The 25,888-nt window shown below is 37.1% G+C and overlaps 2 protein-coding genes across 2 annotated transcripts in view; one reads left to right on the top strand and one right to left on the bottom strand.

Moving 5' to 3' along the window:
• Positions 1 to 391: 391 nt before the first annotated feature.
• On the top strand, positions 392 to 20,896 carry LOC580281 (cap-specific mRNA (nucleoside-2'-O-)-methyltransferase 1). Its single transcript, XM_003729253.3, has 20 exons — positions 392 to 534; positions 3,682 to 3,923; positions 4,361 to 4,519; positions 5,492 to 5,590; positions 5,991 to 6,062; positions 6,582 to 6,749; positions 7,080 to 7,293; positions 7,634 to 7,752; positions 8,359 to 8,455; positions 9,051 to 9,183; positions 9,415 to 9,594; positions 10,216 to 10,330; positions 11,048 to 11,116; positions 12,328 to 12,468; positions 13,659 to 13,787; positions 14,697 to 14,788; positions 15,419 to 15,535; positions 16,247 to 16,359; positions 17,434 to 17,542; positions 18,176 to 20,896. Exons 1-20 carry the CDS (start codon positions 465 to 467, stop codon positions 18,315 to 18,317), a joined length of 2,580 nt encoding a protein of 859 aa, XP_003729301.3. The 5' UTR covers positions 392 to 464; the 3' UTR covers positions 18,318 to 20,896.
• Positions 20,897 to 21,030: 134 nt separating this feature from the next.
• The window catches only part of LOC115919061 (transcription factor IIIB 90 kDa subunit-like), a gene marked incomplete at its 5' end in the record, with an annotated part of 31,196 nt that continues 26,338 nt past the window's right edge, over positions 21,031 to 25,888 (bottom strand). Inside the window, 6 exons of the mRNA XM_030998604.1 lie at positions 21,031 to 22,663; positions 23,044 to 23,266; positions 23,552 to 23,863; positions 23,999 to 24,063; positions 24,679 to 24,760; positions 25,567 to 25,628. Coding sequence (XP_030854464.1) covers positions 22,617 to 22,663; positions 23,044 to 23,266; positions 23,552 to 23,863; positions 23,999 to 24,063; positions 24,679 to 24,760; positions 25,567 to 25,628 — 791 coding nt within the window. The remainder of the gene's footprint in view (positions 22,664 to 23,043; positions 23,267 to 23,551; positions 23,864 to 23,998; positions 24,064 to 24,678; positions 24,761 to 25,566; positions 25,629 to 25,888) is intronic.

Below are 25,888 nucleotides of genomic sequence, written 5' to 3'. Positions count from 1 at the left end.
ACGTTTTTCCCGCGTTCCTCTTTTTACTGGAATAACGAACTTCCTCCAATTGTAAACAAAAGTAGGCACGGGGAATCCCCGAGTATCTTGTACATTACGAGCCACCCAGGCGTCGAAACACACTGTCCTTAATAAAGTCGGCACCATTTAGTTTCGACTTCATTTTTCATTCGTGTATTATGCTTAATGTAGTGGCAGTATTAACCATACTATTTCTATGGTTTTGGTAATCTCTATAGAATAACGATATATTTTTTACTAATTTTCTTCTATAACAAATATCGCTATTTTAAAGCACATCATGATCACATACGGAGTAGTAGTCCCGCATCGTACAATTTGGGGCCGAGTCGAAAGACGCAGAAAATACTAGTTGCCGAGATCACAGGAATCCAACTGCTAACCAGAGCCAAAAGAAGGATAAAAACTCAATTTTTGTTGTACACTTTAACGCTATTTTGAGGATGGATAGGAAAAGGAAATACGACGGGGAGTCAGATGGACCACCTCTGTCCAAGAAATCAAATTTCAATGGTGAGAATTTACCTCTCTTCCGTGTCAAATGATGTAGATCTTCCCGTTACCAACCATCAAATTTTCAAAACAACCTTAGTCCCACATGTACACATTATACGTTTGATCCCCTCGCCTCGCTCAGCTCAACACATACAGACACATTCATAATCCTACCCCTTGTAAATTTGATGTCTTTTTGTGTTTTCTGTAACTCAAGAATGACAGATGGACTAGTTGAATTAGTGCCTTTGTTGAATACTTTTAAAAGTAACTGTAGCTTTAACATATATATTGCATGTCACATCACATTCATCACATTCTCAAGTCTTGTCAATAAACGTAAATTCAGACAAATCAATTTTTCACATTTGTCTAGATCTAGACTGCTTTAGAAATTAAAAAACTTGGTAAGGTTATGAATAATTTATGAGTTAACTGCAGATCTAGGTATTATGAATATGAATCCTATTTGTATGGTAGTCAAGGACTTTGATTTGATCTAGAGTAAAATGTTAATGCGGTCTAAAGACTAAAGTACGTTGGATCTATTTTTAGTATTCCATATGATATTCCCTCACTTTCATTATTTTAGTGTTTTTTTTTTAATGCTGGATTATTGGAAATTCTAGTGGAATGATTGCAATAATTAAGTCAGTCATATTTTATATATTTTATAGACCTATAATTATTTTTTGAAATGTAAAACTAAAACATTAGATATTATCTAGAACAAGGTCATCTTTTTTATTCTTTACTTACGATGAAGAAAATATGTTCAGCACAGGCAGCAATTACAAAACTAACACTCGTCAAAACAACAGTGCCATCGTATGTTGGATCTACACACTTGATTAAAGTTAAAGTTGAAAAAGATTATACACTCTAGAACCCAGGCGCGGATCCAGGGGGGGGGCCGAGCGGGCCTTGGCCCCCCCCCCCCCCCCGCAAAAAAGAAAAAAAAAAAAAAAAAGAGAGAAGAAAGGAAAAGAAGGGAAAGGGAAAGAGGAGAGAAAGGGAAAGAAAGAAAGAAAGAAGAAGAAGAAGAAGAAGAAGAAGAAGAAGAAGAAGAAAAGAAAAGGGGGAAGAAGGAAATCGGGGGGGGGCCGAAAGGGCCCTGCCTCCCAGGCTGTTAACCCCCCCCCCCCCCCCCCCAATCAAAAAAATAAGAGAGAAGGAAGGAAAGGGAAAGAAAAAAGGAAAAGAGGAGATACTGGCGTACTAATGGGGGGGGGGGGGGGCTTTGGGGGAATCAAATTCAAACGTGGTTTATTTCTAATTCCACAACGGTGGATTACAATTAATGCTGAAATGACATAATTTCCGAGATTTGTCCTCATTTTTTAGTAAATTATACGTTTGTATATGTGTTTGTTGGAAAATGACAAATTCCTAAATTTACAGCCAGGCACGAAATATGATTCTTGAGATTCCTACATATCAGGGCCCGAGGTACGGCAGGGATCGGGAGCCTCGAGCTCCCTCCCCCCCCCCCCCACTTTATTTGAAAAAGTATATTAAAGAGAAAAAAAAATAGAATGAGAGCAAGAAAGAAAGAATAGTTAAATGCCAGTGCAGTGTTAAAAAATGAGGCATCAAAATATGCTCATCTGACCGTGATTAAATGCCTAAAACCCCTAAGCTTCCGGGGGCTCTGCCCCCTGGATTCCACCTAGGGCGCTACGGCTGGCCCTTAGATGCTCATCTGACGGTAATTTATTGCCTAAAACCCCTCTTTTTTTTGGGGGGGGGATCCGCCCCCTGGACCCCACGCCAAATAGTGAACTACCAGTGTCACAAAATAATAGGTATTAAAAAAAAATGATCATCTGACATTAATTAAACGCCTGAAACCCTGAGCTTCCGGGGCCGGACAAGTTATCAAAATGTGTTTATCTAACCGCAGGCGCGTAGCCAGGGGGGGGGGCGGTCCCCCAAAAACGGAAGAGGACGTAGGAAGTAAAAGGAGCAGACAAAGAACATCTTTGAAATTCAGACAAGGATTAAGAGTATAGAGAACGGTACAACGCATCGTCTTCTTTCTCTAATAATTTAATGAAACGTCAAAGCTTCGCGCGGGAGGGGAGGGGGGGGGGGACTGAATTCAGACAAGGGTTAAGAATCGAGGACGGTACAGTGAATCGTCTTCTTTCTCTCATAATCTTATGATACGTCAAAGCTTCCGCGCAGGGGGGGGGCACCTGAATTCAGACGAGGATTAAGAGTCGAGAACTGTAAAGCCAATCGTCTTCTTTCTCTCATTATCTTATGAAACTTAAAAGCTTCCGCGCTTCGCGCAGGAGGGGGGGGGAACTGAATTAAGACGAGGATTAAGAGTCGAGAACGGTACAACGAGTCGTCTTCTTTCTCTAATGATTTAATGAAACGTAAAAGCTTCCGCGCTTCGCTCGGGATGGGGGAACCTGAATTCAGACGAGGTTTAAGAGTCGAGAACTCTCCAACGAATCGTCTTCTTGCTCTAACAATTTAATAAAACGTAAAATTTTCCGCGCTTCGCGCGGGAGGGGAAAAACTAAATTCAGACGAGGATTAAGAGTCGTGAACGGTACAACAAATCGTCTTCTTTCTTTAATAGTTTAATGAAACGTCAAATCTTCCGCGCTTCGCGCAGGAGGGTGGGGGAACCTGAATTCAGACAAGGATTAAGAGTTGAGAACTCTAAAATGAATCGTCTTCTTTCTCTAATAATTTAATAAAACGTAAAATTTTCCGCGCTTCGCGCGGGAGGGGCAAAACTAAATTCAGACGAAGATTTTGAGTCGAGAACGGTACAACGAATCGTCTTCTTTCTTTAATAATTTAACGAAACGTCAAAGCTTCCGCGTTTCGTGGAGGAGGGGGGGGGGGGGACTCGCCCCTCCCTGCACCGACCCCCCCCCCGCCGCATTACATCACCGTTGGTCACCATTACGTACCAATATTTGGCTAGCATAATTTCAAATTTGGGCCCCCCCCCCTAAGAAATCCTGGATCCGCGCCTGCTAGAACCACAGGATAGATGGGTAATACTGAAATTCTCTATTAGTAGTAGTATGACAGTTTCAGGCAGGCATGCTTGTACGTTTATTTATGACCTGGAGGGCGAAGCCTAAAAAACCAACACCAAACAAAGGATTGATTACTAGATTCTTTTCAAATATTTATTAGATGGGGATGACGGTGGAGGAGGGGGTGTGTCTTTTGCCCCCCAGCAGATGTTCAAATCCCTGAGCGATGCATCCACAGACTCTTCTGATTCTTCATCTTCGATTGGATCTCCACCGCCTCTCTTCAAACCGATGGGCCTGGGTGCATCAATGGCCCCATCAATGGCCCCATCAATGGCCCCTTCCAAGCCAGCAGCGCCATCATCATCTTCAGGATACAGCTCAGCTGCACAGAAAATGATGGTAATACTAATACTAAACAATAGGCTATATCCCTTTTTTTCCCCTTCTTGCAACTTCTATAAAAAAACAAAAAGTTGTACTTTGTATGTGCTTTGCATTTCCTCCGCTATTTAAATGGCAGAGAAGATGGAAAGGGAAGCAGTGCCAATATTTGAAGATATTTGAAGGAATGTTGAACTCTTTCATGAAGGATGGCTATATGTAAACTGATACAGTTATTGCCATAAAGGAGGAATACATAGAACATTATATCTCCGTAGGAACCCTCTTTTGTAATAAATTATTGTAGAATTTCTCTCTTTCAATTTGTTTTTGTTTTTAGTAGTAGTAGTAGTAGTAGTAATAGAAGAAGTAGTAGAAAATTTTATTGGATAACTTGTGTAGTACGAGGCTAATCTACCACAAGGTCTATAAAATTTCTTTTCTTTCGACTCCAGGCTAAAATGGGTTACAAAGAAGGCGCAGGACTTGGTAAAAAGGGCAAAGGTCGTGTGGACATCGTTGAAGCATCCAAACAAAGAGGGCGACGTGGTCTCGGTCTCAAGACGGCTGGATTTGAACCTAGCACTGAAGTGGTGTGGGCCGGAGATGAAAAGGTATGTTCAATATGATGATTATGATGGGAACTTTTGAAATATTTTTTAAAAATAAATGTGTCTTATTGAAACAATCAAATACAATCATGATATTTACATTTTTCATGAAAAGATGATGATGGGAACTCGTTCCATGAAGGGGCAACGTACAACATATAGTACATCCACAATTGCTCAGCAGTCAATTTCGTCCTTTAATTAACGTTTAAATTTCAATCCTTGACACAACACTATACCCAAACAAAACTCTATGTATTTGAAAGAATAAAGCTGCAGCGAATGATGCCAGTACAAATGATCAATAATTGGACCACCTATAAATTGTAATATCTTGTCCGGAGTACATAGTCTGGTCAGGTATTGCCAGTTTGCTCAAAATTTACTTCTATTAGTTATCAGTATCACTTATGCATAATTAACAGTATAATCGTGAATATGAAATTTGCAGAGCAAAATTATGCTAGCTGCTCTTTCAAATAATATCAGTTTGAGTGAGACAATGAAAGCATGAGCATAAGGTTGGCATATTTGAATTTGCATTATAATCATTCTTCACTTGAAATGATGCATGGCATTTATGCTATCTCTCTGTGCTCATGATGTTAATTTCTGAATGTGCTAGCTATTCATAACTATCAGTAGAAGTGTCGTAGTTGAGTGGTTTGAGCACTTGACTTCAAATGCAAAGGTTGTGGGTTCGATCCTCGAAACGGCACTAATGTAATTTGGCAAGGCATTAATCTACATTTGCCACTCCATGCCAAAGCATTTGTGTTAGTAATTGCCATATGCCCTCACGGTGACCATATGGTAGGAATACAACCCAGGGAGTGGAGATGGTGCACATTGTGCATGAATGAATCCGATGACCGGGGTAATAATATCTGTAAAGGGCTTAAAGACTGTATTTTCTATTAAGAGGTATATAAATCGAGATCATTATTATTACTTTCATTGATTTTGTTACTCTAGGTGTCTTCTGAAGAAACCGTTGAATGGATGGAGCCATCACAAGGTATCCTGACCAGCGCTGAGATAGAGGAATGGAAAGTCCTGTGGGATGCCCAAAAGGTAAGGGCTGACAAACGGTACATATGTTCACAAGGTATTTTCCATCCACAGTGTTCTCACCAGTACATATTAAACACTTTATGCTCATGCCAAGTGTGAGGGACACCTTCTGCCTGACAAGGGGACAAACAAGCATGATAGATTTATAAATCAATGCATAATTGCAACATGTGAAATCAATTTAATCCTCTCGGAACACACCCTGGGGTGCTGCAAGACCATCTGCTCACTTAGGACCCCTCCCCCCAAAAAAGGATGTCTGTCAGTGTCCATACAACATGACATCCTTAATTGAGCAGTGAAATGAACATGTCACCCTCTTCCTCTCATGTTTTTTTATTAATTGCCTTTACGGTAATAAGGATGTGACAAATTGCTATCTCTTTCTTTCTATCTACAGCAAAAGCTGACAATTGATGATGAGACAGAATTCTGTGATGAAACCCTGCTGAAGATACTCCTTGAACAAAAGGTAAGAAACACACAAGAATTTTTGTAATTTTTTTTGGAGGGTGGGGGGGGGGGGGGGGGGACTTAAGTCAGTCTCAAAAGAGTATTACATCTAAATTGAATTCACTCTGCATGTAATTACAATGTGAATGCATACTATCCTTGTTTTTTTTCTTTCTTCGCTCTCAATTTGGGTGATAGGCAATGTTTGTATGAAGTTTCAAATACTTGGCACATTACAACTAGTCCTATCCAGACCAAACTGAGATGAGCCTTGTTTAAGATTAGTCATATAGTAGTCAGTACTACAGTCATGCTCTCCTTACTGTATGGTTTTATCAAATGTGCCCTATTTGCTTATTTGCAATCGGAGCAACATTATTTAATAGTCCTAAGTTAACAGTATGGGCCAAAGATCGAACCTTAAAAAAGCTTCTAGTTTCAGGGTGTGCAAAATGGAATTTTAAAAAATGAGAATACATTACTGCTGATAAGATCTTATGTAGAATAAGCTGAGCATTACTCCTTTTTTTCTCAATAGTCGACCTTTGACCGCCTTGACGCAGAGGAGATGAGGCAAGCCAGAACCCGTTCCAACCCCTATGAGACGATCCGGGGTGGCATCTTCCTGAATCGAGCAGCCATGAAGATGGCTAATATGGACTTTCTCTGTGATTATATGTTCACATCGCCAAAACACCCAGATAGGGTGAGTAATGGAGCTGCATTCCAGATAGTTGGTATATTATAAATTGGCAAAGGAGAAATTCTTCTAAAAATCTTTTGATCGCGCAATAGGTATTGACTTTTATATCATAAATAATAAGTGAGGTTAAATTAAATGTTATATAATTTTAAGTTTGATTATGAAGATATCTATAAAAAATATCAATTTTGTTTTCTTTTTCTACTTTTACTACTGCTCAAGATGACTTACTCAGTCTCTCTGAATAAGATTTGTTTTTTGTTTATTAACACTCAAATCAGTGGAATATGTCTTCATCGCCTCTTTTTCATTTTTAATATTTTTGATAAGCAGACGCCGGTGGTGAAAGACAATGAGCTCCTGTATTTTGCTGATGTGGCTGCTGGCCCTGGAGGTTTCTCAGAGTACGTGGTGTGGAGGAGAACACAGTCTCAGACCAGGAGGGACTTCCGGGTCAAAGGTTTTGGGTTCACCTTGAAAGGTAGCTGTGATTTCAAGCTGGAGAACTTCTTCTCAGCATCTCCAGAATTCTTTGAACCTCACTATGGTAGGTAATCTTCCGTGTAAGAATACTTGTTATTTACCTACATTTTTTATTTTGTTGTTGTGGGGGGGGGGGGGTCTGGTTGGAAATCAAATTTGTAACCAACCAATAATGCTTGATGTTTGGTAGAATTAAAATATCAGGGTTGTGAATTTGTTGTGGGAAATGGAGGATACGGTTGAGGAGTAAGGCCTTATCAGCACCATTTTTATTATTATTATTGTTATAGGAGCCTTTTCCTTTTTTGGCTGCTGTCCACTCTCAAGCATGATATCTATTCGCATCCTATTTGCATCTATTTGCATCATATTGAGATGAGTGATGTTATTGTTTCTTATGCTAGGTGTGAATGGGAGTGATGGTGATGGGGATGCTACAAACAGTGAGAACCAAAGTGAGTTCAGAAGATTTGTAATGGAGCACACGGATGGGAAAGGTGTCCATTTCGTCATGGCCGATGGGGTGAGTATTTTGTTATGTATTTCATATTTAGTACATGGATTACGTCAATGATTTCAACTTTAATAAAAGGCCCTAGAATCCACAGTTTTGCACGTGTGTTTATGAAATGACATAGGGGCAGATAAGCTATGTGTAATCATGGGATCAGGTCTTCGGATCGTCTTTATGAAATTTCTACAGTATTCCAAGAATTAGAGTAATTGATGAAATAATAATTTTCTTTTACCGGTACCCATGGCAGCCTCACCAGCTTCAACGCTGCTCTTCTTGAAGGCCCTGCAATAATTATTATCCCAGCGATTGACAGGTACCCATTTACACCTGGGTGAAGAGTGGCAAATGTGAATTAATGTCTTAATGGCAGACTGAGATTGGAACCCTCAAGACTTGGACTGAGAGTCAAGTGAACGAAGCACTATATTATGACACCTCCACAATAGGATATCTGTATCGTCTTTAAAATGCCCTGTAAATGAAAAGAGGGCCACCGCTGAATAAGATTTCTAGCAATAGGGTGTAATGTAAAAAATCTTAACAAAATGAAAACAGTAAGCCCTCGTGAATGACATTTGAATTTCACCCTTGCTTGGTCTTTTTCTTCACTAGGGTTTCTCTGTGGAAGGTCAGGAGAATATCCAGGAGATTCTCAATAAACAACTGTTGCTATGTCAGTTCTTGGTTGCCATGTCAATAGTCAGAGAAGGTATTGTAATGTACATACCCTTTGGTTCTTAACCGTTAAAAATCATGTAAAAAAATTAATTAATTAATTCTTAATTATTCCTACATGCGCCTTGAGCACTCCAAAGAGTAGATTTGGCGCTATATATTTATTATTATGAATAAACTCTTGTAAGAATCATGTCATATAATATGTCTCATAATTCAGCTTCAACTCCTAAACAGTTTTTCCCCCATGCTTTCTAATACATTTAGGACAGAGTGATGAATGGGTTTAGGAGGTACCTGTAAAATCCATCCCTATACAGAAACATACATAAAATATATGCGGTGGTTTCAACTCAATATATTTCCATGTTCTAGATGCCAGTGTTTCAGTAATCATTCAATGTCCTATCCCTTACTATTTTATTCTTAATTGGTCAAATGATCAAAGAAGTTATTATTGCTATTCTTTCTCTTCACTATTTCTATCAGGAGCTGTGCTTTGTAAGACTTCATTTAAGCCTCACAGTAAAAGAAGCTTTTGTCCTGATCATAATCTAAACATTTTTTTGTTTCTTATGTTAATCTTTCATTTAAATTCTTTTTCAATCTCTTTCAATCACTCATTACAGGTGGTCACTTTGTGTGCAAGACCTTTGACCTCTTCACACCATTCAGCATTGGTCTGATCTACGTCCTTTACCGGTCATTCGAACAAGTCTCCCTCTTCAAACCCGTCACAAGCAGACCAGCAAATTCAGAAAGGTCAGTATCGTTGTTCAATGCCTTGCTTCAGGGTCCTTTGCTTCTATAAAGCACAAATACTGAAAAAGCTGTTTATTCAGAGAGGTCAATGCCTCATCAAAGCTCTTACTCAGTGTCACTTCAAATAGATAGTCATGACCAATATTGATTTTCCACTATCTCTAAAAGTGTGTGTGTGATAGTGTGCACTTGTAATTGTGTAATTGGCAGAGTATAACATTTCTCATTTAGATATGTGATCTGCAAGGGTCGTAGGTCGGGAACTGACCCGACGCATGACTTCCTCTACGACCTGAATGTGACCTTGAACATGCTGAAACCAAGTAAACAGGATGTGCTTGAGAGTGTTCCTCTCGGTGTGCTGCAAGCAGACGACGCCTTCATGGACTACGTCATAGCACAGAATGAAAGGTACAGTGATGAGTCGCAATGTACAATGTACGGAATGCTCCCCAGGGAGTGGAGAATGTGCATACATTGTGTGTGGGTAAGCCTGAATCTGATGACCGGGTAATAATATGTACTGCGCCTAGAAACAAAGTATTATTATTATAATTAATGATCTACTATCAGTATTGTCATTGTCCCTAGTCATTTTAAAGGACTTAATCCTGTCCGTCCATCAGTCAGGCCATGCAGCGCACTCTCAATAACTTCATACTATATGCTCATCTTTTGAAGACCTCAGTCAAGTTTGAATATTGGGTAATGTTTTCAAGGTCAAAGCCAAAGTTCAAAGTCAAAGGTCAATGAACTGTCAATGAAAAGCACTGTACTGGTCATCTCAATAACTTTGTACAACTTGGAGATAATGCAGATGTATCTCTGTGTAGTGAATAGTCTGTTGAGTGAATAGTCTCAACCCCAAATTTTGTATTCACTGTTTTTATTTCGTTCATTCCAAAAAGAGTTGAATTTAAGGAAAGAAAAATTAATATTTGTTGTATATTCAGGCAAGCTGTTTTTATTTCATTCATTCCACAAAGAGTTGAATCTAATGACACTAAAAATTAATAATGGTTGTTTATTCAGGCAAGCTGAAACTCAAACCCAAGGTCTTGCCAAGATCCAGGCCTATGTACAGAACTCCGATCTGATTGAGATGGAACAGAAGAGGATGAGGGATGAATGTCTGGCACTCTGGGGGGTACGTTTGGCTTCCTTCTTCTAAAGATCATGACTACTCAATGGACTACCAACAACACAATTGCTATTTAAGATTGTAGAGGTGCTGTGGTGTAGTTTGAAGTCACAAGACTGTGAATCACAAGGTTTAGGGCTCAAATCCTTGCCACAGGACTTATATTCTTTGTTAGAACATTAATCTTCACTTGACCTATGTGTAGTAGGTGGGTACCTGGTAGGATTATTTCTAATACTTAGGGTCATCTTTTTCAAAGCTCTTTAAAAGTGAAGAAGGGTGGTGTCTCATATTGTGATGTGAACTATACAAGAACAAACTATTTGATCTTATTGTCTAATTAAGTTGAGGTCTTTCACTGCTGTTACTGCTCAACAGTTTCACCATATCTCAGGTTTGGGTGGCTAAGGGTTGGTCATACTTGCCAGAGGTGTGACCTTAGGACCTCGTGGAGGACAGGAGTGCAGTTCTGTAGAACTGCCCACTACCTATAAGGTTTACAAGTTATCAAAAGGGAAATGATTTTGCTGGTGACTGTATTTAAGTATCAAAGACATTGATTGTGAAATAAAGATGAAACCCCAGATTCATCACTGCAATGTAACATTTTTTTATACTCCTGTTCGTTTATTACGAAAACCCACAGGAATCGAGCAAAGGCAATATAAAAGTGACATTTTGATGTTCTGTTTAATTTGAAGAATTATTTTTGCTTTCCTTTAGATCCCAGGAAGATCAAGAGCAGCTCCCAAAGTCCCAGATACAGCTACTAAGTTCAGTGAACTTTGCCAGGTATGAAGACATGTTAAACATGAGACTTTTATTTTTTTTTTAGCATGCATGTGTCAACTTTATCGTGGTGAAGATTTATATGTCAAACTTGCCTTAACATAATGCATGTATTGACTCCAGCCAATGTAATTCTGTGGAGCTACTTCATAGCCCTTGTTAATTTTACTTCATAGTTCTCGTTTAAACCCGCCCGAGCATGCGCAGATCATTTTTTGAAGCAATCTTGGCTACTGTTGAAAAATAGTCCTGAAGAAAATAGAAGCTGACAAGAATTGTATTAAGTTGGCCTTTTATGATAAAGGGAAGGAGAGGTTGGCATATACTCTTCCTCTAATTATTCATAAAATAACACACAAACTTTGAACATAAGTTCTTGTTTAATCTTTCTATTTCAAACCAGTAAGGGTCCCTAATCCATTCTCAATCCATGACTATTAAATGGTATAACCTAAATGCGGTTGAGGCAGAGATTGACCCCATCCGCTCCTGTGACTCCGGAGGCAAGGGTCGTCACTCCCTTTCTATGTCCACACACTGCCTAAGACATAGCCGTAGCCTATGGTAGATGCATTTGTAGATGGTGCAACAGATGGCTTGCACTTTTTGTCAAAATTAACTCAAAAGGCTTTTACATTGTCTTTTTTATGTAGATGCTTATAGGAAACTCACTGTAAGTAAAGGGGTAGGTTATTAAAACCAAAGATTTTGTAGGACCTGTTTTGATGTAGGGCATTTAGACCTGAGAAAGCCTAATTTTCCCTTTCTGTGATCTACATAACACTTATTGCATTGATCGAGGCTATTCATGATGAAAAACAGGTGTGTTGTAAGCCATTGCAGCAAACCCTTGGAAGATTTATAGTGCCAGAAAAATGTTTTCCTGTAGGGGTCACATTCTACTGATGATGCTTGATATTTAGTTATGGCATGCTTCCATTACACACAAAAATCATGTACATATCGAGGGTTCAGTGACACAAAGGCGTAACTCCATATTTTGCTAAAATGAGTATTTGATATCATTAAAGTCAATGGCTAGTGAAACATAGACTTAACTCCTTAAGGCCTAAGTGCTCATTGACACATAAACCGCTTTTTCTCAAAATGGCCAAAATGGAGTTACGTCTTTGTGTCACTGACCCCTTGACATGAAAGTTGTAACAAGAGAGGGGTAAGAATTAAGAATTTGGGGATGCTTTTCTGTTTAACAGGAGGATCGGGGCGACTGCGGTTACTTCTGCAGGATTGCCATGCCGTTGGACAAGGAGAACTTTGCTCAGAAAGTCAAGAGTGTGTATGACTATCGCTGTACAGTGTCTGCAGGAGAGCGCTACTTTGTTCTTGGTGTTGGGGTAGGTCATAATAGAAATTCTATCACTTTCCTTTCAGTGTCAAGTATGATATTCCTCTCTATTGTACCAGCTTTGATGGACATTATTTCCAATTGCACAAAAAAAAACCTTGGGATACTATGAAACAAAGTGCTGTGCTAACTGTACTGGGAATATACGTTGGATCATTCTATACCAGGTTCACAGGTTGTACTTTAATTTATGAAAAACATTCAAGAAAACTTTCATTTCTTTCCCCCCCCCCCCAAAAACAAAACAAAAATATATATATATATATATATGTATATATACATTAAAACTTTCGAAAGTTGGCCTTCTAATTGACTCTGTAATTGTTTTTTCACTCTCAACCTCGGTTACAATTTTAAACAAAGTTTCCGATAGAGAGGAAAAGGTTTTTTATATACCACCTTTTGTTCATGTAGAGATCCTACAAGTTCTTTCTAAGATGAGAAGTGTCTGATCAGCTCCTTGTGTGTACCATAACTTTGTTTTTGTAGAGATCTTATGCTTATGTACTCTTCTGGGATGAGAGGAACTATCCCCAAGGCTAAGAAAGCTAAACAGGTTTAAGCTGCATCATTCTTTTCAACAATTTTACTTTTGTATCTAACCCAGTACTTTCTTGTAGATATCTTATGTATTCGTTTGGGATAGCAAAAACCAACTACCATGAAGGAGAAAGCTAGCTTGATGTACGCTACATCAATCCTGTCAAGTATTTTTATTTTATAACCCATTATTTTTTTGTTGATATCTTATGTATATTTTTGGGATTGCCCTAAACCAACTACCACGAAGGAGAAAGCTACATCAATCCTGTCAAGTATTTTTATTTTATAACCCATTATTTTTTTGTTGATATCTTATGTATATTTTTGGGATTGCCCTAAACCAACTACCACGAAGGAGAAAGCTACATCAATCCTGTCAAGTATTTTTATTTTATAACCCATTATTTTTTTGTTGATATCTTATGTATATTTTTGGGATTGCCCTAAACCAACTACCACGAAGGAGAAAGCTACATCAATCCTGTCAAGTATTTTTATTTTATAACCCATTATTTTTTTGTTGATATCTTATGTATATTTTTGGGATTGCCCTAAACCAACTACCACGAAGGAGAAAGCTACATCAATCCTGTCAAGTATTTTTACCTTTCTATCTACCCCATTATTTTCTTACAGAGATCTAATGTATTCTTCTGGGATGGGAAGCACCAACCCCCTAGGTGGAGGAAGCTAGAGAAGTGTAAGCTACGGCTACCAGGAGACACACTGTTTGAAGCAGAACTTCTTGAGGAACTCAAAGGAGAGGTGAGGATAACACAAATTTTAAATTGAGAAACAAATTACACTTTTACAATGAGCACTGAAATTGTTTATATTTTTTAATTACTTATTGAATTGTCCTGCCACCAAAGTTGTTGATTTGAGAAACATGCATCAGTTAAATTATATAACAAAGATTTGCTGTGGTTGTATATTTATTATTTTTTTGGTAAATTTTAAATGTCTGAAGCACATCGATACATGCCATGCATATAAGTATGTCTCTCTTGTAATTTGGGAGACATTGGTACCACATCCTTGCAGCATCCCCCCCCCCCCCCTGGCAGTGTCTTGTCATTAAAGAGTTGTAGAGCAGTTTCATAACACATTGTATTTAGATCAAATCAAAACATTCATTCATTATCGGTGTCATTGAAAGTCTAGAGAGCGGACCACTAGACCAACTCACATCTCTCAAAAAAATATCTGTAAATCCCATCTCCTCTAAGTTTATTTTGACTGTTCAGAGTCTAGGGGGGTGTTTCACAAAGACTAAGAACGACTTTAAGTTGGACTTAACTATGGCAGGCCGTTTATGCCACTGTTTGCTCTCACCATTTAATGGCATTGTTCTCTTGAGGGGCGTACAAATCATGGTCACCAATCTACAGAATTTACATTTTTTGATAAATCCTTATTGAATGAAAAAATATTATCTAAAGAACATAATTGTGAGAACAAACAATAGCGTGCATGGCCTGCCATAGTTAAGTCCAACTTAAAGTCGATTTTAGTCTTTGTGAAACCTCCCCAGGTCAGAGAAGAATGTGAACAGTTCATATCATAGATGCTATGTGGATAGCTCCCCAACATATCTCTCAAAACCTCATCTCCCATGAATGATGTGTTTACACTATACCATTTGACTACCTGTCATGTTTTGAATGTGTATAGGGCTCGGGTCAGAGGAGAATGCTAACAGCTCATATCATAGACGCCATGTGGTTAGCAGGTCAGGATGTGCATTCATTACCATACTCAGAGAGGTAAATATGTGAAAAGCAGTCAATGTCGATCTCTGCAAAGGGTCGCTAGAATTAATGATAGAAAAATCTTGCTCTATAAAACAAAATTATTAAATGAGATTTGCAGAGTGAAATATTCTGAAATCTTTTATCTTCAGAAAAGGGGAAGTTACAAAAGTTGTCAAAATTGGAAAAAGTTTAAATGACTAGGTCAATTTCTCTGTGATATTGTTTTCCTTTCAAAGATTTGATGTGTAGTGCAGCTTCTTTGCTATTCTAGACTTTAAATAAAAACACTAATTATGTTCTTGTGATCAGTTTGTGAAATGATCAAACATAAAGCTCTCCAAAATACCTATCAGTCATCTTTAAAATGAATGGGTTATTTCAGATGATCTATTGACTGAATTTTACCTTCATAAGCCAAATAATGACACACCTTTTAGCTTTTCAATGTACATGTGTATTCAGAGTTTCCAAAAATTATCATTAAATACGATTTCTTGAAAACAAGCGTTCCAGAACAAATATGCAGAATGGGGGAGCATATATTCTACTCTGATGGGTGTATCGAGTGATCTGAATAATTTATAGCCGTCAATATAACCTGTCAATAGCCGTTTAATTGGAATTCTTCATTTATACTTGCAGAGTCCAAAGGATTAGTTTGTTTGTCAAAGCAGTGAATCGACCTACGAGATCTGACCTGACCCCACTGAGGGTCAAAGAGGTCTTCAGATGTCAGGATGTCTCAGAGATAATGGATAGGTGAGTTATGTGATGGTTGCGATCACTGATCCGCGATTATTTTGCCGTGTTTGCAAACTTCCCCCTCCCTTATGTCACTTTAAGTTCATTTTTTTTAAATAAGGAAATTAAAATGATAACAGACTATGTAAAAGTGTTTGCTTTTTATGATATCAGAGCCCTGTCTTACAAAGAGTTTATCAATCGCAACTATGTACATTAGAAATAGGAGACAGCAAACTTGCGATTGATTTGGATCAATCGTAAGTCTTTGTAAGACGGGGCCCTGATGATCTATCATGACGTGACTGTCCCTTGTTTGTATGTAATTAAGGTTTCATTAATCCACAAGAGTGAAGAGATTCGTGCTTAATCAATTTGCTATTTGCTTGGCTAAAATTCACAAAGACGTATTCATTACTTACATCAGGGAATGTCTATGACTTCAGTAGTTATTTTCCTTGCTTGTTGTAAAGGAATTTAATGTGTTGAGCCATCTCTTTTATGAGTGCATGTATTTTGAAATTGCATAATAAACCATTATTGAATTGAATTGAATTGAATTGAGTGCACACATTCACTCTCTATTGTACATGTATACTAGGGGAAAAGTTGCCCAACATGTACACAAAACTGTGCTCGAGAATACAAGGAGTTCAACTCTATTAGAAATGCATGTTAGATGAAAATGAAACCAATGTTTGATTTGGTGCCCTTGTGATTGTCCATCAGACTGGTGATGCTAGTGGTGAAGGGTGGAGGAAGGCAAAGAAGACTGTGTTACAGGACGGATAATGGCAGACATTACATGCCACAGGGAATCTTCTTCATCAAGACATGCAACGGTAAGACACTCACATACATTTGCCACCCTCGACCCAGATGAGGTTAATGGGTACCTGGCACGAATGAATTCCTTGCTTGAGCGCTGTAATGGCAGCTAGGCTAAAGCCGGGATAATAATATTAAATAAATGCGCCTCGGAATAGAATTTATAGATAGACAGCATTATAGAAATGCCTATTATTATTATATAGCTATAACTATATTTACTGTGAAACAACGCATGAACAATTTCTGATTCAGTGATTTGTGTAAAGCGTCTATGCAACTGCTAATTAATAAAGCAAGTATGTGCTTTTAGATAATAGACTAGGGCAATATACAAGGGAATTGGTAATTGAGGATTAATTGCATTACCAAAAGGCACTAGCGCATCAAATTGGTTTCAAATCTTTGACCTCCCGGTTATGAGACTACCTTTTGACAACCAAGGCATCACGCCCTCTGAAAAATTTGATTTTCACAACTGTTGTACTACAGTATCAGGAGCACTACATCAGTAACTATTTATTTGCATATGTAACTAACTTTCAATGCCAAGTATGTTTTTTTAGGGGGGGGGGGGTGGGGCTCCCAGTACATAATCATATTCAATAATAATAATAATAATAATAGAGGTGTCGTGGACGAGTGGATATGTCACCAGACTGTGGATCACAAGGTCCGCGGTTCAAGTCCCACCACGACAGTAATGTCCTTTGGCAAGACATTGATCTATATTTGCCACTCTCCACCCAGGTGTTAAATGGGTACCCGGTAGGATGCGAAAGCTAATGTGCTTATATTAGCAAGTGTGCGCTTGTAAAAATGATGCCTGGCTGGAGTGGAGAATGTGCATACATTGTGTGCGGGTAAGCCTGAATCCGATGACCGGGGTAGTAATATATATATATCTGTAAAGCGCTTTGAGAGGGCCTTCGGTCCTGAAAAGCACTATTTAAGAACTAGCTATTATTATTATTAAAATTGCCCCCGAGTTGCTTTTTTGAAAGTCTTTACAATCTAATTACCTGTACTCTCATTGATGTTGATTGTATTTGTTACATAATGATAATTACAATGCTTATCTTATGCAGATCCATGGACAGTGCAATGGAGTAGGACCCAGAAGAGGTTGTATTTCTTCAACATGAGTAATCGCAACTCAGTGTTTGAGTATCCCCCAGAGAGCATCGCCTCATTCAAGTGAGTTCTTATTGCTCCATCTCGTAATTTGTTATTGTAAAAACTGGAATCTGCTTTATTTTGTTTTTCCATTATTATCATCACCATGTGGCAGTATTTTCATAAGATTGTAATTGTCATGTCCTTTGCATGAATTTTTGATATGATTATCATTTCAATTATGGGATAGTTTTAATGTTCACACCTGTAAATTTATGGTTATGGCCTTGATCATATTATTTTCACTGACCACACGTTCTTCTGCTCCAGAAGTATAAGTATAAGTAAAGTCTTGTCAAAACCATGAATTGATCGAAAAGCTAAAGAGCTAGTTTATTTTAAAGCCTGTCTACACTAGTTTGGCCAGAGGATTAGATCTCCCTGCAAGGTCACTGACAGATGGTTATCTCATCAAATCAGCTCTCAATTAACATAAGAAAAAGGGGATCATGTGGGACCAACATGCACCGACTAGGTATTGTTTGCTATATAGAGGGCGCAAGTAGCTATAAGTAGTGCAGTGGGGCTTTAAGACCATATCAAATTCATCCGTTTCTTTGGGCCTGGACAAAAGAAGTCACATTTCAAGACCAATATATGGTAATATATGGTATTTGGAATACCGGTACCCATGCATTATTTTATTATTTTCAGAGCATGTCGGATCCATCGGTTGCTGTGGGCCTGGGAGGAAGGGGTCAAAGTTCACGACCAGCAAGAGATGAGGCAGGACCCCAGCAAGCTCTCCAAGGAGATGGTGTTAGATCACATCAAGAAGCAAAGAGTCGTGTTATAGAAGAGGAGACAGAGGGAGGAATAACAGAAGGAAAGAGGAAGAAAGAAAGACTTGTCATCTTGTCAAGGGACGCTTGGTGATACAAGCATCCTCGAGGAAATTAATAGGGATCGATTATTTCTGTCATGATGGTTTCAAGCCAATTTAAAGATGAAGAGATGAAATTGACAGATGAGGAGAGGAACGATAAGGATTATCTGTATTGTCAGTACTTTTAGCAATAGAAAACAGACGACAGGCTAATGAGAGTAATGATTGCAAGACTTCTCATCTTGCCTAGGGGCAAGCAATGATACAAGCTAGCATCCTCAAAGAAAGTGATTTTTATTGAAGTATTTCTGTTAAGATGGAATCAAGTTATTGTAAAGATGATGAGATTAAATGGACAGATAAGGAGAAGAACGATAGGGTTGAACTTTAATTTCCATACTTTTAGTGATGGATAAGGATTAAAGGTTGAAGGAAGGTAATGATTGTAATACTTTCCAACATGTGGATGGACGACTCAAGAATGATGATAGATGCACTCTTAAGGAGAGTGGTAGGAAGTGAATTATTCCTGTTTAGATGGAATCACGCCATTGTAAAGATGATGAGATTAAATCGACAGATAAGGAGATGAAGGATTAGAGAGAAAAGTGGGATAAAAAGCTAAAGGAAAGTAATGAAATGGAAGGATTTAGTGAGGGGGAGCAAACTGGGAAATTGAGAATGATGAAGTCATAAACAGGGCTTTCAGGAAGAACAGTATTGATGCTGATGAGGTTTACCTTGGTAAACAATGTTATTATATTCTCTGTTTAAGTAATATTTGCAAGGAAGGAATGGTAAACTGAATAGAGACTATTTGTGTGCAATGAAGCTTATAGCACGTGCTGTTAAAAGATCATGCCTTAGGGTGTACATTTTGCAGAAGAATGCATGAAATTCAGTTTATTGAAAATGAATTGCAATTGAAGGCAGAGATTACGGCTAGATGAGCAGAAGAGAGAGAAAAGAAGTTAAATTATTACGAAGTCCAAACAGACTCTAAAGTGGAGTGGTATGAAACCAAACCATGGAGGCAATATAAACATCAATGTTAATACCGAAAAATTTACCAATGTTTATTTTACTCATACTTTAATAATATTTGGTTGAGCAATAGATTAACTTTGAATTATCAAGAGGTTTTAAAATCGTATTGGAAGCTGTTACATGTGAATCCTACTGTAGTGATTATTCAAAATGTTTGTCATTGTACACCTTTCCCAAGAGTAATGGGGAGGGTGGAACAGAGAGAGAGAAAAAGAGGGAGAGAGAGAGAGGGAAGGAGAGAGAAAGAACCTTTTAGTATCTTTCTGCTCTGGTTACTTCAATAAGCAGCTGAAACAAAAAGCAATCGTCCCAAGCTAAATTATAATACACATTAATTGCAATACTGCAAAAAGATAAAAGCCATAGAAGGTCAAAGAATAAAAGTCAGGCTTCCAATAAAATAATTTTAAATGTAAGGATAGCAGTAATTTACAAAGAACATGAGCAAAGCTATCATGCATGACGCTAATACAAGTCACACCAACAGAGACGCATGTAAACTCTAATTTGGTGTCCAAGCTTTGTACCCTAAGGAGAACTTAGAAGTCGCTCTGTGAGGATGAAAAAGTTTTACCCAAGACTGCTTTGCTATAAACTGAAATTCCAATGTATTTGTCAACCACAAAGGTATAGCTCTTATTCTAGTACTCGAAGCCCAAGTCAAGATGTTTTATTGTGGTACAGAACTACATTAGTTCTGTGCCACAGGCATAGGAAAAACATCTTTAAAACCTCATTGCATTTGATTTAGTAGTAAATACTGGTTACTATTTTAGTGTTTTTACTTGTAGCTAACATAAGAAAGAGCAAAGATTTTGGACTAACAAATATCTGATTTACATAATATACATATGTACAAAATATGAGGTGAAGATAATGACTGATTTCACAAGTTGTATGTGCATTATGGTATATGAATCTCTATACTGTACAATGATCACAAGTACAAAATGTTCATTTACAGGTTTCCATTTTATTTTGTATTTTCAAACATAACTCCACAAATATCTCATTTACATAATATACATATGTACAAAATATTAGGTGTGAAGATAAATACCCTGCATCACAAATATGAAAGAGTGGGCTTATGGTGATATTATGAAAAGTTCATAGTTGTATATGATGCATAAATGGTATGACTATGTTTTATCTCCAGCATTCATATTTAAATGAGGAACTTCATCACTGAGTTGAATTATTTGCTCATGTATTTCTTTCAAATTAAATATTTCAGAATATATGGAATGCCCTTATTTATATTCAAAGTAACAATTGTATTTGTTGATAGAACTCCAATTGGGTAACATTCTTAATTTCATAGCTAGCGCTTGGAGACTTTGGTGGAAAGCGCTTTATAAGCACCGTTTTATTATTATTATTATACACTATCACTTCCATATTACAATACCTGGTAAAGAAAGGAAACGATTGCTACCAGTATATTTAAATTCAAAATTTAAACATAGCTCTCTGTACTGTACATTTGTATATTAAACATGTTTTACATCACCTCCACTCCTTTAGAAGCTTAAACACATTACTAAAAATAATGGGAACAAAAATCTCTCTACCATTTGAACTGTCCTCATTGAAATGCTTTCTGACAACACCAAATAAATATTTGAGACAATCCTCGAGTACTGGGAGAAGCAAACGCTTCTTTTTATTGTTAAATAATAGCCAAATTGGCAATAAAGTCTTCTTTTTTCTGTAGGAGTTTAAATCAAATAATCTTTCATACTATAATATCAACTGTCTCAGAAAAGTAGAGAACATCAGGAAATGAAATGACAAATGTCTGGTGAGAGCAAAAACATTGATTGTGAGTTTAAGTGTATGAGATAATGCGTTTCTGGCTCTCAGCAGACAATTTATACCAATGTTACCTGGTAAATATCTCTTTATAATTGTTCTGCCTGAAAAGAGCTTGTATATTGTGCATTGAAAGATGTTAATGCAAGGATTCATCTCAATTTCAATTGCTCAAAGATAATGGATCTAGTTATTCAATTCAATTCCTAGAGGTGATTATTTTGATGCGTTTGTTGCCAAATTGATTCATATATTGCTCTTCTAAGAAGAACAGTCTTTGTACTACATTCAGTTCAATTTTTTATGTATACAAGAAAATTTAAATGTATATATTTTGTATTCATGTCTATTTCATTGTGGAGAGCCAATTTGCTAAAGGAATAGTGATGAACATTAAAAAATGAAATTCTTACATTATCAATAGCGTGAGGTATTGTTTGTTTCATTCAAATAGTTTTCATTTCATGATGACAGAAATATAGCCCTAATATTTGGTAAAGCATGTATATCAACATTTTTTTTAATTAGTATGTTATCAAAATATATATACTGTCTTTGGGTTCTTGCCAAATGATGATACTGTGCATAGAAGACAATTAAAATATATAAATTATTCTTACCCATAGGTTAAAAAATTAGTAAAACAATTTCTTTAATAACATTGTATTTATGCAATGTTTAGAACATCAATTAAAAAAAAAACATATCAGGAAGGGGTGGACAAATATCCTTTATTGTCAGTGGAATAGGATGATTAATATTACCAGTCTACAGTGTACCAATTGTTAATGTTAATGTGACAAGTACATAGGAGCAAAACCTGTTTTAGTGACCACTGGTCTACAAAGACCATATTTTTTTGGTTTCCCTTGAAAATGGATTCTCATTGAAAAATGTACTAAAGTAACCTGTCCATAAAGACCACCTGGTTATAAAGACCACTTTTCTTGTCTCCTTTCGGTGGTCTTTATGGACAGGTTTCATTGAACAACCATTACATTGTAACTCGTCTGATATGCAATGGTCATTCACAGCTACATTGGGCCTCTATTTTCAGACTTCTTCAAACCATAAGCAATGGCATTCCCAAATCGGCAACAATCATCATTACAATCAATGGAGTCTCTCAACCAGAATGGCGATGACATTTAATAAGGACATTTTATTGTAGCACACATGATGCTATTTCAAGATCAATACATATATGATAAAAATTGTCTATCATGAATAATCATTCAATATACGGTAGTTTCTCTAAGAATACATCAAATCACAGACAATGCAAGGTGTTTATGTTGATTTTTATTCCCGACTTGACAAAGTTGATAATTTCTTTCTCATCTAGCATTGGAAATGTGTCAAGATAGCAGAGGTATGTCAAAGAATTTGTAGGTTTTGCTCTGGCTCCTACTCCAAGTCGTCCATTTCATAGTTGTCTTGATAATCATCATCACCTGCAGGTATTGTATGAGAGAGGAAAAGAAAAGGAAATCAATGTGAAATTAATATGAGGAAGCAATGTTGATATTGGCTGCCTTTTATGCAAATGTTCATTGATACTAAATCAGGGTTTGCATTTTGCGCAATACACAAACCTTCTCTTCACGTTCGCTTTACCAAAATGATTTCCTGATTTTGTCGGAACAAATATTTACAGCCGAAACAATAGCAGCAACTCACCTACACCACGTGCGATCTGATTATAGAACAGAAACTCACCAAAAAGGAAGAAGCATATTGACATTATTTAATAGTGAATTGGCCCGATTAAGACTTTTAATTAAGTGTTTCTTCGTAAAAATCAGAGACTGTACCACAGATTCTCTCGACCTACCTCTATGTCCCATCAACTGAGCAGCACTCTGAAGATGATCATCCTCCTCATCATAATACTCATCCTCCCCTTCATCCTCATGGTGGGGTCCATCCTCTGCATCGTACTGTACAGGACCGGACTCTACCACTATGTCATCGGGGGCTTTAGGCTGCGGCATAGTGAAGGGGTTGGGGTTTTTCTCCTCTTTGGGCTCTAATTTTGCTGTCTTCTGGGCAGGTCCCTGAATGAAAGATGCAGATAAAGATCATTGAACAGTACATGTAAAGAAAAAAACAAATTCAAATTTTAATTTTCAATTCACTCACAGGTAAAATGTTTTGCTTATAACTTTGTAATATGAGCTTTCTTATAGCATCAAAAACAGATTTTTACACAAGTTAAAACATTTAGGTTTTTTCTGAAAACGATAATCAACATTTTTAATGGAAACTTCTCTATGTGTAAGAGAAAAAAAGAGATATATGTTTGCTTTTAGACTTCTGAGAATTAACGTAGGTTTAAAAACCTCTCTGACAGTCGGTCTGGTGGGAGTTATGCCCTGCCTGAGTCGCTTCACTCCGCCCAGACTCCCTGCCCTCGTCAACTGGGCACCCTGGCTGACACCTCCCGCCCTGAACGGCGTACTGAGGTTGACTGAGGGCGAGGTCTCCGCTAGTTGCGAGGGTTGGCTGGGTTTGTGGGATGGGCTGGGCTGGGTGAGATCTCGTAAAACATCGTAATTGATCTTGCTGGATATCTTCTTCTCTACGAGGAGTTTCTCGATGGCCTCGCCAGCAGTGTTGGCCTGGATCGGGGGCTTCTTGTTGTTTTTCCGCTTCTGTTATGAAATAAAGTATATCAAGATTCAAGAGACGTTTTATTTCTGAAGAGCAATGTGTATACTTTTGAATCCACAGAACGTTACTCCATCTTTTATTTTTAATTTTATTAAAAAGGACATGATGAAACTCACCTTCTTTGGTTGGTCAGGTTTCAATCCAAGCAGTTCTCTTTCTTTTCGTAATCTCAGCTCCTTTTCTGAAAACGATTAAATCAAAGAAAAACTGGATATAACAGATGTAAAGAAAAGGGAAAGATGAATTCACAAGCCTCTCTAACAAAATTGTTTGCTCTAACTTGAATTTCTTCATCTTATAGCTCTGATCTGTGAAGGGCAACTTGTGATCCTTCTTAGATAACCTTAGCCCTACTGCCTCTTCCCCTTAACACCAATGAAAGTTAGAAATAAGAATACCCGGTAAGCAATAATTTGCCTACATAACTTCATTCATTCTACACATAAGCTTGATAAAAGCAATTTTACATTTTATATATACATCCAGTATATCTCAGCATTCAGTAATCTGTATATACATCATACATGTACAAGGAAATAGGAAACTTCTAAACCATCCAAAAAACAAAAACCTTTGGAAAGGACAAATCAAGGAAATTCTTCAAATTCTGCATGAAGATTTCCCAGAAATGAAGCGGTAAAAGATTCACTTAGCTCTGTCTTATAAGATACAAAAAAAGCATAATACACACACAAAAACTGCTGCCATGTACTGTGTCATATCTAATTTGATTTTTTTTTCTGTCTTGTGTCCTTAATACCTGTAGTCAAAGACATTTAGTGAATCTCAAACTAACCTTCCATAAGCTTCATGTATTCTCCGTTCTCCTTCATCCACAGAGTGGTTTTTATCATCACTTCTTTTTCACTCAAAATAAACTGTTAAAGTACAGAATATAAAGGAAAGACATTACTAAAATTAAGAACTTTATATCATTATTACTAAAGAGATGGTATAATAAATGTATCATTTTATTATTGACTTTATGGTAGAGTAAATGGAAATTGCGTAAATGAGGCTGACTGTCCTGAAGGAAGTCCCACATGTAGTCTTTTCTGTTATGATCGTGTCGTAGATGGTGATGAAGTATATCCTCTTGCTGGACATCTTACTACTTTGAGTCAAGTATAATTAACAGCAAATTTTATCGAAAGACATCATGAAGTATAGATTATATATATATTTTAAATTGCTATAATTTATCAGAAAGAGTTACTAGTTTGAGTGAAGTACATTACAAGTACATCTGCAGCTATTTTGTTTAAGCAATGTCATCAAAAAACCAAAGAGAGATACTTTAAAACTCATTTGGCATTTACCTAAGAGCTTGCATACCTCTTGAAAGCATCACGACTGTGTAATTCATACCACAATATGCACTTCACCAATTAGAGCAAACTTCACTTTGTCCATTGCTCAAATAATGGGAAGAATGGGAGTATAAAAGATTCAAGATATTTTATTTAACCTTAACCATAAAAACGTACAAATATTATTACTTGATACATATTGACTATATTGATTCAAAGGGAAACATTTGAAAAGTAAATGTAAATAAAAAATAATAATCGATTTTGGCAAAATGCTTGTGAGAATGGCCCAGAAAGAAAAAAGAAAAAACATATACCAAGTAAATATGGGGTCAAATTAGTCAATAATAGGATAAATTACACAATAAACTTACCAGTTCCATCTCCTTTTCATCTATGCCTGTTAAATCCAACTCTCCATCATCACTGTCAGGACCTTACAAAATAAAGGACATGAAAAATAGAGACATACTCATAAAGCTCTAATAATTGTACATTGAAAACAAACTTTAAATAATCAAAAGGTAGTGTCATTATTCTGAAGAAAGAACCTATTGAAAGTGAAAAAAAAGATACTATGAAAGTGTAACACACTATAAGTAAAAGCAAAAGAACTAAATTAAATAGAAGGGAAACAATTTGAAAAGTAAATCTGAATATGAAATAATAATTGATTTTGGTATCTTTAATTCGTAA

This window comes from Strongylocentrotus purpuratus, unplaced genomic scaffold (assembly GCF_000002235.5).
Source record: "Strongylocentrotus purpuratus isolate Spur 01 unplaced genomic scaffold, Spur_5.0 spur5_scaffold_5, whole genome shotgun sequence".
Taxonomy (NCBI): Eukaryota; Metazoa; Echinodermata; class Echinoidea; order Camarodonta; family Strongylocentrotidae; genus Strongylocentrotus; species Strongylocentrotus purpuratus.
This window is presented reverse-complemented; position numbering and strand designations above follow the sequence as displayed.

Excerpts from the sequence above, each read along its gene's own strand:
- LOC580281 (XM_003729253.3), top strand. The coding sequence starts at position 465 with ATGGATAGGAAAAGGAAATACGACGGGGAGTCAGATGGACCACCTCTG. Across the intron at positions 7,753-8,358 it reads ATTTCGTCATGGCCGATGGG|GGTTTCTCTGTGGAAGGTCA; the intron begins GTGAGTATTTTG and ends TTTCTTCACTAG. Across the intron at positions 13,788-14,696 it reads TTGAGGAACTCAAAGGAGAG|GGCTCGGGTCAGAGGAGAAT; the intron begins GTGAGGATAACA and ends GAATGTGTATAG.